The 16253-nt window shown below is 39.7% G+C and overlaps 1 protein-coding gene across 11 annotated transcripts in view; it reads right to left on the reverse strand.

Moving 5' to 3' along the window:
* Nucleotides 1-16253, reverse strand: part of LOC106039183 (glypican-5-like) — a 425024-nt gene that overhangs the window by 274869 nt on the left and 133902 nt on the right. For all 11 annotated transcript variants that reach the window (XR_007168470.2, XR_010833633.1, XM_048077284.2 and 8 more), the window contains exon 3: nt 14621-15315. Coding sequence is in view for 9 of the 11 variants with exons in the window: in XM_048077284.2 (XP_047933241.2) it covers nt 14621-15315 (695 nt within the window). In the remaining 2 variants the exon portion in view is untranslated. The remainder of the gene's footprint in view (nt 1-14620; nt 15316-16253) is intronic.

Genomic DNA, 16253 nt, shown 5'->3' on the forward strand with positions numbered 1-16253 from the left:
TTAATTCCATCAAGGATGAAGCCTCAGAAATGAGGGAGTATCCCAGACAAGCTTAGACCACAGAAGAACTACAATTAATATATACTTAATGATTGAAGATACGATTAGAGCTAATACAAGACATACATTGTATGCCTTGCAAAAATGCAGTGGTTTGTGTTGTTGTTTTTTGTTTGTTTTGTTTGTTTTTGTAAAATACTCTGAACCAAATAAAGGGAGAAGAGGCAGGGCAAGGGCAAGCACAGCAAAAGAGCTTCAGTGAAAGTCCTGAAGATCACAACTGATTACTGCCACTACCATGGGACTGGAAGGGTGTGCTGCTGCCATACACACACTGCTCCTTCCTTGACTATCAGCAGTAGGCAGCTGCATCCCTAAGAAGGTTAGACTGACCACTCAGGGGAACTCACAGATACATTAGTCCATTTGCACCTCCTCTACCATAGGCAAAATAAGTCCAAACTAGCTTGGGACAGTGCAATTACTCAAACAGGGCAAACTAGGACTAAGAAAAGAGGATAATGATGTTGGTAACACTCCCTCCCTTCTCTCCTACCACCCCCACCCCCCAAAGTAACAAAAAGGGAAGCAAATAACAAGAATATAATAACTGGAAGCTTACTCCAGAGAAGTCTGCTGTAGTGGGTTTACGTGGCAAGGTTTGGGTAGCAGGGGGCCATAGGGGTAACTTCTGTGAGCAGAATCCAGAAGCTGCACCATGTTAGGTAAGGGGCCCACCGCTGGCCAGAGCTGGGCCCATAAGCGATGTTGTTCTGCGCCTCTGTGAGAGCAGATTTAAGAAATGAAAAAAAAAATCTGCACCATGTGACACCATTCAAGTTGCTAAGCCTGGCTGAGAAGACCTGTAAGCAGAGCCATGCTGCTTCTGGGGCTGACTCATGACACCCACATCATAACAAACCTGCATTTTTCAGGGTAACCCACCGGAAAGCAGCTTGTATTGCTCAGTGGCCAGGGGCTTGTCAGGCCAGCCAGCACACTGCTAGCTGCCCATACCCACTATCCAGACCAGGAGCAAAATTTCTTCTGCCTTAATATATATTCCAGTGTTTATTCTTCAAATAATTTTCCCCACAATTGGTTTTCTAGCTCTTTTCCATATCTTTTGTCTCAATTTCTTACATACCTTCCTCATTGGTTTGCCTCCCTTTGACTTCATATTCTTCTGAAATCTTTGTTTTTCTTCCTCCTTTCTGTACAAAATGAAATTCTCCCCAAGCCACTTGTTCCATTCCAGCTGTGATTAAGTCTGTGCTTATAAAAATGCGATCAGACCCAAGTGACATTTTCCACTTACAGTAAGATCTTTCATTTTCTTTTGAAGATTTCTTTAGTCTTCACATTATGTGGAATACCGTATGATATTCACTGCCTCGAGTACTACTTCAGCCCTCTTCCCCCTCCTCTCTGTCACTGCCCACCAATTCAGAAATACAAACCATCAATTCCTGTCACAAATCATGGTTTTTCTCAAAGTCAGCTTACTGGTTTTGGACATCTGCTGTGTTTAACTGCTCCCTGATCCTCACGCTCCCTGCAAGAGCTGGTCCTTGCCTCCAGGCAGCCTCTCCTCCCCGCACAGACCCGCTGGGGTACCTGTGTCCAGGTGCCGGCAGGCAGCCACAGGCTCTCTGTGAGGGGAGGGCGGGGCTGCCTGGGCCCACACGGGGCTCCCACAGCATTCCACAAGGTTCCACAAGATTCCAGAAGGTTCCAGCCGGTCCCGGGAAGCCAGGTGGCAGGGCGAGGCGGGCCTTCTATCACCATCTGACGGTTCTGAGGGGAAATGCAACTTTTACCCAAGTCAAGTCTGCTTTACCCATGACTGTAACTGTAAAGGGATCTCCCTGCCTCTATCTCAGCCCACGAGCTTCTTCGTCATGATTTCTCCCCCCGTCCCACTGAGGTGGGGGACAGCCCACAGCTCAGCAGGCAGCTGGCACCACACCATCCTTCTCTGACTTGCTTCAGTCCCTCTCGTTTGGAAACATTTGTTCTCGAGTCTGCTGCTAGCAACAGAGTTCCAACTTTCTGTACTGAAAAAGTAAATCAATCAGTAGATAAAAATTCATCACACTTAAAAAAAAAATCAGTAGATAAAAATTCACTAAACATTTCATGTCCCTGGTCTGGTGTTACATATACATACAAGTGTCCTAGCAAGTAGAAAAGATTCTTTTCTTTTGTTTCCACAAAAGAAAACATTACATGTGCTTATTAGAGGGGAAAAAAGATGCATAAAAAAAAAAAACAAACATGACATTTAAATGTTGTAGCAAGTGACAACAAAAGGAGAATCACCGATATACTCCATATATTGGGTGGTTCGAATCCAACCATCTTATTAGTGAAGCCTTTAACAGAAAGTATTGACTAAATCATAAAGAAAACCAAAGACAGAAAGCATGGATATCTTCCTGAAAAGGACTAATGGATTTTCCAACGAGTATGTGCATGTCTTTGACTACTGCTGCATCATGCAGGCAAGCTGAAGCATCCTTCAGTAGGGGTACACGGATGGATGGAAACGCCCCAGTTCCCTCTTCACTATCCAAACAGCACTCTGCTCCTCCAGTTGTGTTCTTGTACATCGTATTTTCCTACTGCCTCCTGCCAGATGAGGTAGCTAGAGTTCACAGACTAAGCCGCAAGACCAGAGAAAAATTCTGTGAAACAAAATCGTTTTGTGTTGTGGACAAGAAGATGGACAGGAAGAATAAAATTCACTTTAAAATAAAGCTTCATTACAATTAACCGAAGTTATAGAACCATAATAAAATAACCAGCGACTCTCACCTCACTTCGCTATAGAAGAAGGGAGTGTCACGGGGTTCCTGTTTCCAAATTATCTCCTGGGTTTCTTCACACAAGCTGGCAATGTTAGCCCTGATGCAGTGCAGCCCCATGTGCTGACACTGCTGACTGCCTGATGCCTTCCAAGCCACAGCTGGTATTTTTTACTTTAAGGTCAAATGCTGGTAATGACAATTTTATCTCAGTTATTTGAGTTAATGTTGACCTAAGTCATTCTTGAGAAAAAGATGCAAGTAGGAAAAAAAGAACAGCTTGCACTCAGTTGGATCAAACGTTTTTCCCAGTGTACAGCAGGAGTTCTCCACAGGAGGCAGCCTGTTTCATGACAGCAGGTGTAACTTGCTCATCATTCCAATCTCAATTGCCCATCTACTGTCAGCAGAGTTAAGCCTTGCACTCAGACAAATGGTAAACATTGAGCCTCTTTTAACCAGGCTCTTGGTTCTTTAAGTCCATGAAGCTATAACATTTTCCACCCTCCCCTTGCAATCCAAAAGCCACAATTTTTAAGGCTTCTTCCAAATCTACTGCCATAGTGTCTCCCAGACTACTTAAATGCTTTGCATTCAAGACTCCTTCTTGAAGAAGACTGAACTACATACGGTACATTATAAAGCAAACAGATCTTCTCTTATGAAACATTTGACAGGACACATTTTTGAGTTTTCAAACACTGAACCCAGAGTCTGAACTGTTCAGGAGGAAAAAAAGCTCCTTACAGGTCTAAAAAGTCAAGGTGCTTGTAAAATAAGCCCCAAGCTGCTTGTAAAATAAGCACTGAGCTTGTGCAACATTTCAACAGCTAAAAGATGAGCAGGGACATGAAGCTAGATCTATTTCCCTACAAGTCGATAGACTAGCACTCAAATGTCTTGTTGATAAAAATAGAACTTGAATTAATTAGCAGAAAAATATTTTAACAACCAATGCTGTAAAAGCTTCTTTTTCTATTCAAAGAAAAGTACCATTGTTAAATATATACTTTTTTCTCCCCTCCAAAATTTAAACTGCTGAATTCAGAATTAGTGAAAAGCTTACGCAACTAATCTTAAAAACGTGAAATGAATCTGGGAACATTTACTGTTTAAATTGACAAGTCTTCTACTGGCAACCAAACAGTTAAAGAAAAAAAGGGGGAAAAAAAACCTTAAAAGACTCAAGAGAATTAGCTGTTGCTAAAACAATTTTATGGTCCTTTCCACTTCACTGGAGGTAGTTTGTATGGCTGACTGGAATCTATTCAATGCTGTCAAACATCTAACACTCCCATAGCTAGACGCCTTACAATGAATAACAAGCAGTCTAGCTGCCAATATGCTAGAGCTGCATTTTTTACCAGGGACTGGACCCCAACCCAGCAACACTCTAACTTCATCATTTGATGCCTTGTTAATTTCTAAGACCAAAAATTAACCACAACAAGCAGAAGTGCCAAGATTTCAAAGCACCGCAACTACAAATTCCAGCACATTTAATAAAAAGCAGTACCGGAAGTCAGGTCCATAAGAAAATCTGAGTATCTGATTTTTCTTTTGTACTTCACATCAATTCTGTAATAGAAAATAACATTCAATTTCAGTAGATATTTTACAGTTTATGGAGACTTATGATAGGTGCACAGAATAGAAGGAAGAAAAAAGTAAAAACGGAGAATGAAGTGTATGCAACTGTTGTTGAAACACTAAGCACATCATCTGTCATCCTGAGTACCATCATTTCCATAAATATTATCCCAAGCACTGATTGTCTTGTTCAGTACTGTGCTTCAAGCAAAATCTTGGACTCTTACCATATTTATGTCCTTCATCCTTCAACTGTAATAATGGTGAAGTGCTGACACCAACATCATATTCCCAGTAAGATACAGAGTGCTTGGTGAAATTATGGCTGTGTTACCTTGGCAGGTTTATGATTACGGCTTCAGTAGAACTTCCATCATGTAGCTCATATCCTACCATCTGACAGACACAGGCACACCCGCCTCTTCATACAGCAGCAAGTTAAAAGTCAAACAGGACGCAGACTTTGTGACCTAGGGCACACTTTTCCGCACTTGCAGCTTCAGGGGTGAAAACGATCATCAGACTGACCATACATTTTACATAGGACTTTTTAAAATTATTATTTTATTAAAATTACTCTTGGCTGTGTAATTCCTAGAAACTAATTCTCATGCAACCAGAAAGTGCTGAAAAGTATCAGAGCCTCAGTTTGGCAAAAAAAATAATAATGAAACAAAGCAGATGTTTTGAGAAACACTGGTTACATCACACAGATACAAAGCTCTCAGTGAGAAGAACTAAATTTGAATCAATAGTAGAATTAACATGCTCATTCTTACTCAAAAATAAGTGCTACATGGAGTAGAGTTTTAGAACCAAGTTGATTATCCACACCCTAAAAAAGATGCAGCTTCATCTATCTGAAGGAGAGAAGAAAAACAAGTGTATGTGTGTGCAGAGTAATGTGTGCACATGGTTGCATACACTTGTGTTATTGATCATAGTGCTTAGCATCAGAGGGGCAAGGCTTCACAATCCTGCAATGGCCAAGGGCATTTGCCTCAACAAATGTGTACTTTTAAGCATATATTTACAACCAGTATCAATGGCTTAAAGAAATAAAATGTACCTTTCAGAAATGCATTAGGAGTTTTTTTTTAAATTATGTCCCCTAAACAAAGATGATAGGCAAAAGGCATAATGAATAATATATATGTATATACATACAAATATGTATTTACTACCTTGTTTAGGCCTCTTGCTCTAAAAGCAGGTTACTATTTCTTGGCTTTACATTTAAGCTGTCCTTACTCTCTACATTTGGGCAACTTACTGGCGATACACCATACATTAAGATACACCCCACAACTTAGATTAAACACCAGACTCCTGTAGCATTTTATCTGTTTTGATGATGCATGCATGCAAAATTTCCTGAAAACATTCACCTATATTCTAGCTTCACATTTCTGGGACTGCAAACCCACACACATAAATACCTGGTGTGTTTTCCATAAATACTTTGACAATAAAACTAGACCAAACAACCATACCATGGCTGTAAATTAAAGAATGGTGCCATGATCCCTCTCAAAGACAGAAGTCTTTGTCAGAAGGCAGCAACCCCAAATCACTATAAGCTCCAAAACACTGACCACAATCATTAATCACATCTGGTTAATCATAGTCAAAGCCGTTTTCAAACCAAAAGCTGGTTAAAAGCTACATCCATCAATTCCACTGATAAGAACGTTTAACATAAATCTTTTAGGTTACATGTTTACACAAAATGTAAGATCTAAGGAATGAAAAGTAGAACTTGAATACTGCTCTGTGCAGCAGAGAAGCGCTTTTTATTTTAGTACAGATAAAGGACTTGCCAATAGCGTATCAGCAAGTCAGCTGTCAGTCAGGAGGTAAAGTGCAACTTGTGACAGAACACCTTTGGATATGAGGAGATACCTACATCCAACTCAATGAAAATTTTCTGCAAAAGCAAACAAGGCTAAAAATTTATGGAAAACCAAATTCTTGGCTGTGTGTTTAGTCAAATAACATGACAGCTGGATAACACCCAGTACCCACACGTCTCAGACCAACTCAACTGTAATTATACAGGGGGTTTTATTCCTGCTCTGATTCATCATAGTTTAGACTTTGGAAACATGTTTCAATTTAACTTACTTTGTAGTGACATTTTCTGGGTAAATATCAAATTTCAAGCCATTCCATCACTACTGATGAGATGATGCTTTACACCTGGAGATCATGCTATTCCTTGCTATCTAACACCTGCATGGAGGACAACTGTCATTAGCCAACACAGGCCGCAAAGCTCCTTACATCCTCTTTAAGAGCTGTTCAAGACTACGAACTCCAATTCTCCAGAGGACTTTTCTAACAGATGGGAACTAGGCAAATGCATTAAACAATTTAGATGATTATTTCCAGAAATACTTCTTCAGTACTCAAGTGTCAAAATGCTTTTAAGTCAAGCAAATAGCACAGGGCAAAACTTACAAAGCTGACTACAAGAACTAGATGTTTATACTCTGTGAAATTCAGTGGGCTCCAGATACATAGTTCTACAGCTCATTTTTTAAAAATTCATTCCTGACTGACCATAAGACAAGAGCAATCTCTTGATAAGTACGTAGCTCAAGAGAAACACATCAAAATTTTGAAATAGGTATTTCTGTATGTCCTACACTGTTAAAAGAATTCTTTACCTTTTGAACAAAATTGGTAATTATGTTACAAGATGCGCCCTCGGTGCAATTCACCAGGTTTCCAAAAGGTCTCCTTCTGTCCCTTATTCACAAAGGATTTGAATCTGATGTACACTCACGTAACTCTGGTTCATAACAACAAAATGCACAACGTCATGCCTTCAGCATAAGTGATTCTGTGTCTTCAAGATCACATCTGCAAGAAGTACTACCAAACTAGACAGCTTCAAGAGGGCAGCCCCTCAGGCTCCTACAAGATCATCTGCAGACCTCATCATAGCTAAGCATTTTCTCCATTTTCTCTTTTCAGAGGAGATTTAGTGGTAACAAGTGTTTAAGAAAAAGTAAAATGACATTTTATGTACCACTTCTAGTGCAAATATTTCACAAGCATAGCTTTCCATGTACATTTTCACAGGTATTTTCAGCATACTAAGGCACTGAATATACCGCTCTTATCTCTGCTAAGTTTGGTCCTTATGCTTATTGATAGGTGGTGTTGATCACTTGAACTGGAAAACTTGCAGGAAGGAAGCACCCAAGTTCAGCTCTGAGTGCTCTCCAAAGTCTCCAGGAGTGTCTTATGACACTGATCTCTAATCAAGTAGTTCATTACTAGCTGGCAGAAACTGTTGCTGTGAACTTACTCAGCACCAAGTTATTTTGTTCATATTACTGCCATTTCCTTTTCCAATTTGTAAGGTTAGTGTGCATCAATCTCCTGCTGCTTTAAGTTTGGCAGTCTTTTCCCACACTAAGTTTTTATTTTCCTAAAGGTGACCATTTAAACACATCTTGTGTCTTTTGTTTCTCAGGTTTGTTTTTTTCTAATTTATTCCTAATGATTTCAGACCACCTCAATTATTTTTCCTAAGCCTTCCATACATTGATGAATTTATACCAAAAAAATTACAGCAACATTTTCATTTTGTTTTCAAATGTTTTTCCCCTCTCAGGAAGTTTTGGCTCAAGCCCACTGCAGTAATGTGGGCATTTCAGGATACAAGTGTGTTCTTTCACAGGCAGATGCCTCTTTCCATCCATAAACCACACCTAACAAATGTCTATATAGCTTACTTCTTCAGTACCAAAGGTATACACACACCTTTGTATCTTCCAGTTAGCCAAGAACATGTGCTGAGGTGCATCATATGTGCCTGTAAAGGGCACTGATAGTACACCCTCAGATCTCTGGAAAAGTGAGGTGCTGGAGTATAGAACTAATAACTGGAAAAAAAAATAATAAATTTTAAAAAAAATCTGGTTCTACCTCTGACTTAGTACTACTGTCTCCATTTTTTCCAAGATATGACACCAATATACAGCTATTTCATAAGAATATTGCAAGACTTAATTATTAGTCACTCTTTCAGTGCTTCTATAAACTCAGCCTTTTCCTTCTTGTTATTAGACTCCCAGCTGCTCTCTTCAACTCTGCCAGCATTCCCACTCTTACCCACCTATAGGTTAAATACCTCAGATAACTATAAGCCTGAACTCACCTGCAGAGCAACCACTTTCCTCAGCGCTAAACACCATATTATGGTCAACAAGATCAGTTTCAAAATCAAAACACTAACCATGATGTAATATAAACAGTAAGAGAAATCCATTTTAAAGTGGCTTCAGGGAGACAAGTTTAGACAACAGTGGAGAGTGCTGTGCATGCATTTCATGACTACATGCTGCCTGCCTTGCAACACGAGTAAGGTTTTAAAAACACTGATGATAGGAGATTGATAGACCAGCCAAGACCAATCGTCAACCTGTACTTTTTTTTTTTTTTTAAGTAAGTCTAAAACCACTCTAAGTTCTAATTTGCTGTTTCTGTATGCACAGTGCCTCCCCAGCTCCTAATTACATCCCTAATTGCAAATGACTGAAGAAGAAGCAGTTGAGCAGGCATGGAAAGCCTAACTCCTTTGTCTTTTTTTCATCACCATCAAGGCCAACATTCCTTGGTAGGGACCCTGCTTTCATCACGTTCTCATGCTTCCCTTGCTTCTTTAAAGTTTTGTGTCTCAGAAGCAATGCATCACATGAACGATCTGCCATAAAAAGCCAGCAGATTCTCTTTCATTACATCCTTAAACCAATCCCCTCTAAAAAACAATCTGTATTTAGTGGATGTCTTCTCAATATCATCCTTGATGTCTTCAAAGCCTGTGGAAAGACTGCCACTTATCACTCTGGGATTTTGACAAGCCTTTCTCTCTCCCAATCACTCATTTTATTCTCCCTAACACTCCCAAAATTTCTAGCATCATGCATCTTAAATACCCCTCACTTCCTGTGTTTCTCCTGCCTCTGTGCTGCTCCTTTTCCCAATGTTTATTCTTGTATCTTTTTTTTTTTTGGTCATTTTCATCACATTAATTAGTAAGCTAGCTTCCAGGAACTCAACTGGCTCAAGGCACAGATCTTTTTTCTTTCTCCTAATTCCTGATCTCTGATGATATCTAGGCTTTACAGTCCCCCCTCAATCAAGTCCTTTATTAGCTTTTGCTTTTATTTTTCCTATAATCCAAAAACTGTGTGGTGGACTTTTGCCTTGTATAAACAGACATTCTGAAAATATTAGATCTGTGGCTTTTTACATTCTCTTTATTTGAAACATTTTCAGCTATTACAACATTAGTAAGAAGATGAGTACTTTATGTTGGATGAACATGCAGAAAGAAGACCAAGTTTCAGGACAATATGCATCTTCCTACCTTCCAAATGTTCCTGCTAACACTCAAGACTTTGCATTTCCCACCATGTAGGCAGGCTTCACAAAGAGCCACATGCAGAGTATAAGGCATGGCAATACCTGGGAAATGCACTAAGAACAGGTAATTATGTGTTCAAATGCTATTGAGCTGAAGTGGAATTCAGACCATAAAATGTTTTTTCTTTGACAATATAGCCTCCACCTTGCCTTTAATAAATGGAGCACTGACACACAGCAACTTCAGCTGTACAGTATTTTTCTATTCTGAAGAAGTATAGAATGACGAATTATGGGATGGCTTGGGTTGGAAGGGCCTCAAAGACCACCTGGCTCCAACCCCCTGCCAGACTGCAGCTGATAGAGTCTTCGCCAGCCGCCCAGGCAGCACTGGGCATATCTGCAAAGCCATTCACCATTTCCAGAAGCTGCCAGGGAACCTGGACCCACAGAGCTTTCCAACACAGGCAAAAGTGCATCTTACACGCTCAAATAATCTAGTAAATGGAAGAAGCACCCTTTTACTGTTGGACCTCAGAACACAGGGACATTCTGCTGTTGGACCTCTGACCTTGGGAAGCCATATATTGTATCGCACGGAGGAGAACCAAATCTCTTTGTAACCACGGACTGCCAAAAGATAACAGGGAATCTGTACCTGAGCAGGACGCTGACTCCACAGCACCTGCCTATACAGCACGACACCATCCCACAGACCATCTCTGCCCTTCAGATCCACACCAATAAAAAGTCAGCAGCGCCACATCTGCAAGACCACCAAGCTCCAGGCAAAACCAAAACTGCAATACCAGGATCTGCTCAACATCAGCAGAGGTGCAGATTTGTAGTTAGCATGGCCAGACAGATTCTACTTCTGATCCAACAGAAATCTTCCCTACCTCATATGTTCTTCTGTTCCTATTACCTATCCCCTTGAATGCCCCCGGCTTGCTGGAGGAGCGCTGCAAGCCCACCTCCTCAGTGCCTCGCAAGCACCAGGCAAGCCGCCTTACGGAGCTCAGTCCGGGGAGCACCGACAGCAGCTGGTGAGCAACAGGGGACCCCCCCTCGCAAAGTGCAAGAGCATCCTTCACCAAAAAAAATGGTTTAAACGAGATACTTCAGGTTAAGCATATGATCTAGTGCTCTGATGAACAGGGAGTGACCTATGCATTTTTAAAATGTTTGTTTTTACTGCTTCCACAATCATAACTTTTGTATTTTAAGGACTACAATATTTTACTAAGAGAGAGAGGGAATTTGGCTTGTAATGAATAACCAAGCGAGTAAACTTCCCCCAAGTGCTAGAGACCAGCAGGCATTTCAAAACTGCCTCCCCTCCTTGCATTTTACTTGAAGGTATTTTATTTCCACTTAGAATAAAAATAAGAAAACAGGAATGATGCACAAATACAACATTTGGTTATAGCATAATATGGCAGACTGAATACATGAGAAAACAACACCTGCATTTAAAACACAGAAAGCTGCAAACAAAGCATGGAGAAAGACTCAGAAATGATAAGGAAGGGGGAACAAACCTGGTCTCTGTATCTGGCACCAAGAAGCAGTCAGGGCTCCTACCAATATGAAAGACAATTAGATTGCAGCAGACAAACCAGAAAGTAATGATTATGATTGCTGATGCTGCAGACCGCGGCTGGCCCACATTAGGTTAAGTAAGCTGGATGCAAGCCAGCATCCCTGAACAAACGGCACGGCACAATCCACAGCAATCTGAGCAGAGATTATCAATATCTTAAAGGTGACCTTTCACACATGCTATCCCAGCAAATAAGGCAATTCTCGTGGCTCTAATGGAGGAGATCAGCAGAGGCCAGTCTCTTGAAGCCATGCGCTCTTCATATAAAATAGGATTTATTTTTTTAATTTTATAATAATTGACTGTACCTCATTTGAGCAAAGTCCACTATGCACTTTATTGGTTTATTTCAAGCCTTCCCTCTGTTTTAAAGAAAACATAATCTAACTTTTCATTATTCATTATCATCCAGGCAGACAGCAAGCTAGAAAAAAAAACTCTAATTTTTAGCCATATTGCCTATTAAAAAATTGTAAAATGTCTCCTAAAAGGGCAGGTGCATTAATTAAGGCTGCCTCAGGATAAATGAAAATTACTAGGAGTGCTCTGCTTTCCTGAATGAGTTTTCCATAGATTATTTATAATTGAATGAAACCAATTACAGCATTTGTAACGGAAACTATACATACATTAAACATTTCCATTTTTGCAGAAGCTGAACTGCATGCACAGGAAAAGATCTTTATTTTGTTACAAAGGGAAGAAAAATCTTATTTTTCGGAAAAAGTTTCATAGAAGTAAAACTATATACTAAAAGTACAAAAATCCTGGGTACAAAACCAAGCGAGAGCAGACCAAAAGGGTACAAGTGTAATTGAGAATCAAGGCCCAGATTCCAAGAAGCCATCTCACAGACGGAAATCCTGAAAAGTTGTAGATTCTACTCCTTTCCATTTCTTCAGAGAAGGAAATACAGCCTAATTAGGTTCAATTTTCTAAATAATGGTTAGCCTCTGTAACTAATCAGGAAAGTTCTAAATCAATATCAGACTAAACGCTTGCTCAAATAACAGAACATGCTCTGTCTTCAAAATATAATCTTACCTGCAGAAATCTGACATCTGAAAAAGTTACGGACTGAGGATAACAAACTAGCATATAGTTTTCATTTTCAAACAGAAAACGTCCTTTGCTATCCTACAGAGCAGTCTCTCAAACAACACCCAACTTTTTTTTTTGTGTGTGTGTGCACAGATTTCAGTAGTGGGAGAAAATGAAGAACTTTGGGGAAAAAAATAGTTTCAAACACAACAGCTCCCTCTGAATTCATTCTTACTGGAAGAAAGAAAATGTTTAAAGTTAGTACAAGAGAAGCAAGAAAGACCCAGGTGAAGTGATTTGAATAGCAATTATCTTTAATGGTCAAAGATCCCTCAGAGGTAATTCTGCTTCAAAAATCAGCTAGAAGCAATGCCCTCATTAACTTCATCTGTAATTATCTGATATTCACCTGAATTACGCATTCTACTCCATCAGCAAAATAAATAAGACTATATTAAGAGGCTTATAAATGCAATGCAGAATTACCTTTTAGCATTTTGTAGCATATGCTACCTAAGTTGCATACACTGCAAGAAATACCTGTCAGACCATTTTGGCTGTTAGTAGCCAGGAAGCTTCAGTTTATTCCTATTTCTGTGTAATCGATAATGAAATAGTGTGACAATTTAAAGAGGTACCTACCTATAGTCAGATAAAACTAATAGGTAATAATTAAGAATATTTTTCATTTTCATTTCCTTTCTAGACACACATATAAATAACATGATAGTGAAAATTAGAGTAGATGTGAGATTATTATTGATTACGCATCCTAGGCCTAGCACTGCTTTATAGTATATTTTATGATGCTACCAACTACACATTAGCACAAGCAAGATCTGTCCTACAATGCACGTAGGCTCCAACGCCAATTGTGCAGTAGCCAAGAAATTTGACAAATTTTTTCTTAATATTTCATGTTTATCTTCAGATATCAAACTAGCAGATACAGGGGTCATGGATGAAAAGGAGAACATCAAGCAACAAGGCCTAAGGTAACTCCAAATACACAGTGAAAATTCTATCGAATTACTAAAAGTGTGTGTGTGGGGGGGGGAATTATTTGTTTAGATAAACAAAGACTTTTTTTATATTGTCAGTATCTGCCTCTGTCAGCTCTTCTAAATTGAAGAGAGATGTGACGTTAGGTAACTTGGAAGGTTACAAACACGCAGGCATTTTCTCCTGGTAAACTATTTTCTTAGTTTAAAAGCACCCTCTGCTACATCTTCTTTTTTTATATTTTTTCCCCTCTTACATATTATGATGGCCAGAGTTCAGCATAGGAATTAACTTTATAGATCTCTGCATTTCCTTCTCATTTATTCTCTGCAAGAATTCCTTCCCTGAGAAAGGGGGATCTATCTGCATCTCTTTTTTCAGATTAGTCTTTCTCCTGCCTAAGGCCACACTACTACATTTTTTGCATTGACAGTCCTGTGGAACTTCATAGAGATGATGCCAGCAGCACCATTACTCATTTCAGTAATTTCTGGTCTAATCTTCAACACCTTGAGAGAACACCTGTCAGTCACATGCTACTGTTATTTATGAGACCAACCATGTACAAAAGATAGAACCATTTAAATGTATTTTGTTCCTCTGCTTGTGTAAATGCTGACAAAGAATTATTTTTTTCAATGATCTTTTTTCAACTTTCATTGGAGGAGTGTACTCACTATAGAACTCTACTACCTTCCTGATGTCTCAATGGTCAGCACACAAATGAAGCAACTGTAAAATTATCGAAATATTAATTTCTTTGCATTTAATTAGAAACACATTTCTAAGCCCTTACACTGTTGCCCATGGAAAGCCCCCACACATTACAAATATTCACACGCCAGGGGAACACTGCTCCTGGAGTTCCAGGATCAGAGGTTTTAGAGTATGAAAATACGCTGTTGATATCAAGTATAATGCACTCCCCTTGTTTTGTTTAGAAAATTATGCAGACAAGCCAGAGCTATCTGCTTTACCAAGCTGCTTCTCAAGGAACAAACATTTTCCCCACTTTCATTTCAGTGTAGACTCTGTTGAACCCCATCATAATTATCAGTAATATTTTCACAAACTATTAAAAAAGATCTGGCTGAAAAAATAAAAATTGATCCAAAGACAACACCAAGTTGTTCAAATATTTATTCATCCAATAATGAAACTTATAGATGGGAGTAGGGAATAATTAGAGACCACTTACCGTAGCAGAGAGCTGTGGTCCATTCAGCTGTGCATGCAGGATGGCTTCATTGATGGAGTTCCGGATTCCTGTCAGGGCGATTTCCAGGTCATGAGAGGCAGCCATCTCATTTGTCAGATACTCCAGCGTGGAGATATACTCCCTCCATTGGGCATCCAGTTCAGACACGCTGGCCAAGCAGCCCCTCATTACATTGAGACAATATCCGACGCAGGGTCTGATTAGCGTCAAGCCCTGGCAATGAGGGCAGTACTGCATCTTCACCAGAGCTCTGCTGCATTCCTTGCTGAGAACTGCATGTTCAGTAGTATTTATTACTTCGATGCCCAGACTGAGGGCCTGGCTGAGCATCCTACTTGCCCAAAGAGATTTTGACAGCTCTGTAACCATGTTTTTAGAATAGCGTCCAAAAGGATTTATGTCTTGCCTCGTAAGTCTTAGACACTCTATATAGTCCTCTGATAAATCTGTAATTCCTGGGTTTATTAGCCGACTATACACAAGAGGAAAGAGACTGTCAAAGAATCTTAATACTGCGTCTTCCACTGTAGTCTCTGCGCCCAGGATGTAGAGAGAGATGTCTCTAAAAAGCTTTTTAACAGGCTCTGCTGCTTCTTTCGCCATAGGTCTGTAAGCTGTCTCAAAAAGGGAACTTGTGCGGTTTTCAGCTAAGCGAAGCAAGGACTCAAAGGCCTCTAAAAAAGGGAAGGGGAGAGAGAAAGAAAGATGTCTGATGTTAATAGCCAGCAGCTACATCTCAGTCACATAACTTTACTGTCCTGAACAGGGACACCAAGAGTTGCACAAAATCTGCAATACGAATATACTAATAGTTAACACTGCTTTCATCGGTAACATGATTAAAAAGACAGGTAAATATTACATGTGCTTAATAAAAGCAACTCGTAATATACAAGCATTTTCTTAAGCAAATTCTTACTGTATTCTGGCTGGCTAGACCCTGACTCAAACTCTATTGGCCAATGCTGGGCTACCACAGACAGATCTATCTAGATGGCTTTTGTAACTGCCTCTGCATTTGGACAGCCCATCCAGACACATTAGCAAAACATCCCTCTACATCAACAACAGATGTTGGTTTCTAGCACACAGGGAGGGGTACAACATTTTTAATGCCTTGTATATGTTCCTATAAAACTGCAGAGAAAAATACTCAAATAGGCAGAATTATGCAATTCTGGAACTGTAAGGCAGGAGTAACTGGTAACAGGAGGGGGTCTGTGAAACACCCATCTCAGCACTACTGCTGCACTGGACTGCATGAATAATGGTAGAATATCCACATTTAATAAAACACGGTGAAAATTCAAACTTCTTGTAAAGCTGTAATAAAGATGCAGTGAAGTCTGAAGAAGTCAAAGAATAACACGTACATCTCATCAGTGCACAGAAATGATGATCCTCATTCATTACTTGTACTTCTCAACTACAACTGTTTGAAATGATTTAATAACTTAATAGTTTAATGAAAGCAACATCTTGATAACAATCACATCTTAAGTATTATTAGCTTTTCATCCCAGATGATCTACTGCTACAAAATACTACATCAACAATGGGAGAAAGAGTGAAGGCCCTACAGTCTTGTCGACAAAAAGCAACTTTCAGATAA

This window comes from Anser cygnoides, chromosome 9, assembly GCF_040182565.1.
Source record: "Anser cygnoides isolate HZ-2024a breed goose chromosome 9, Taihu_goose_T2T_genome, whole genome shotgun sequence".
NCBI classification, from domain to species: domain Eukaryota; kingdom Metazoa; phylum Chordata; class Aves; order Anseriformes; family Anatidae; genus Anser; species Anser cygnoides.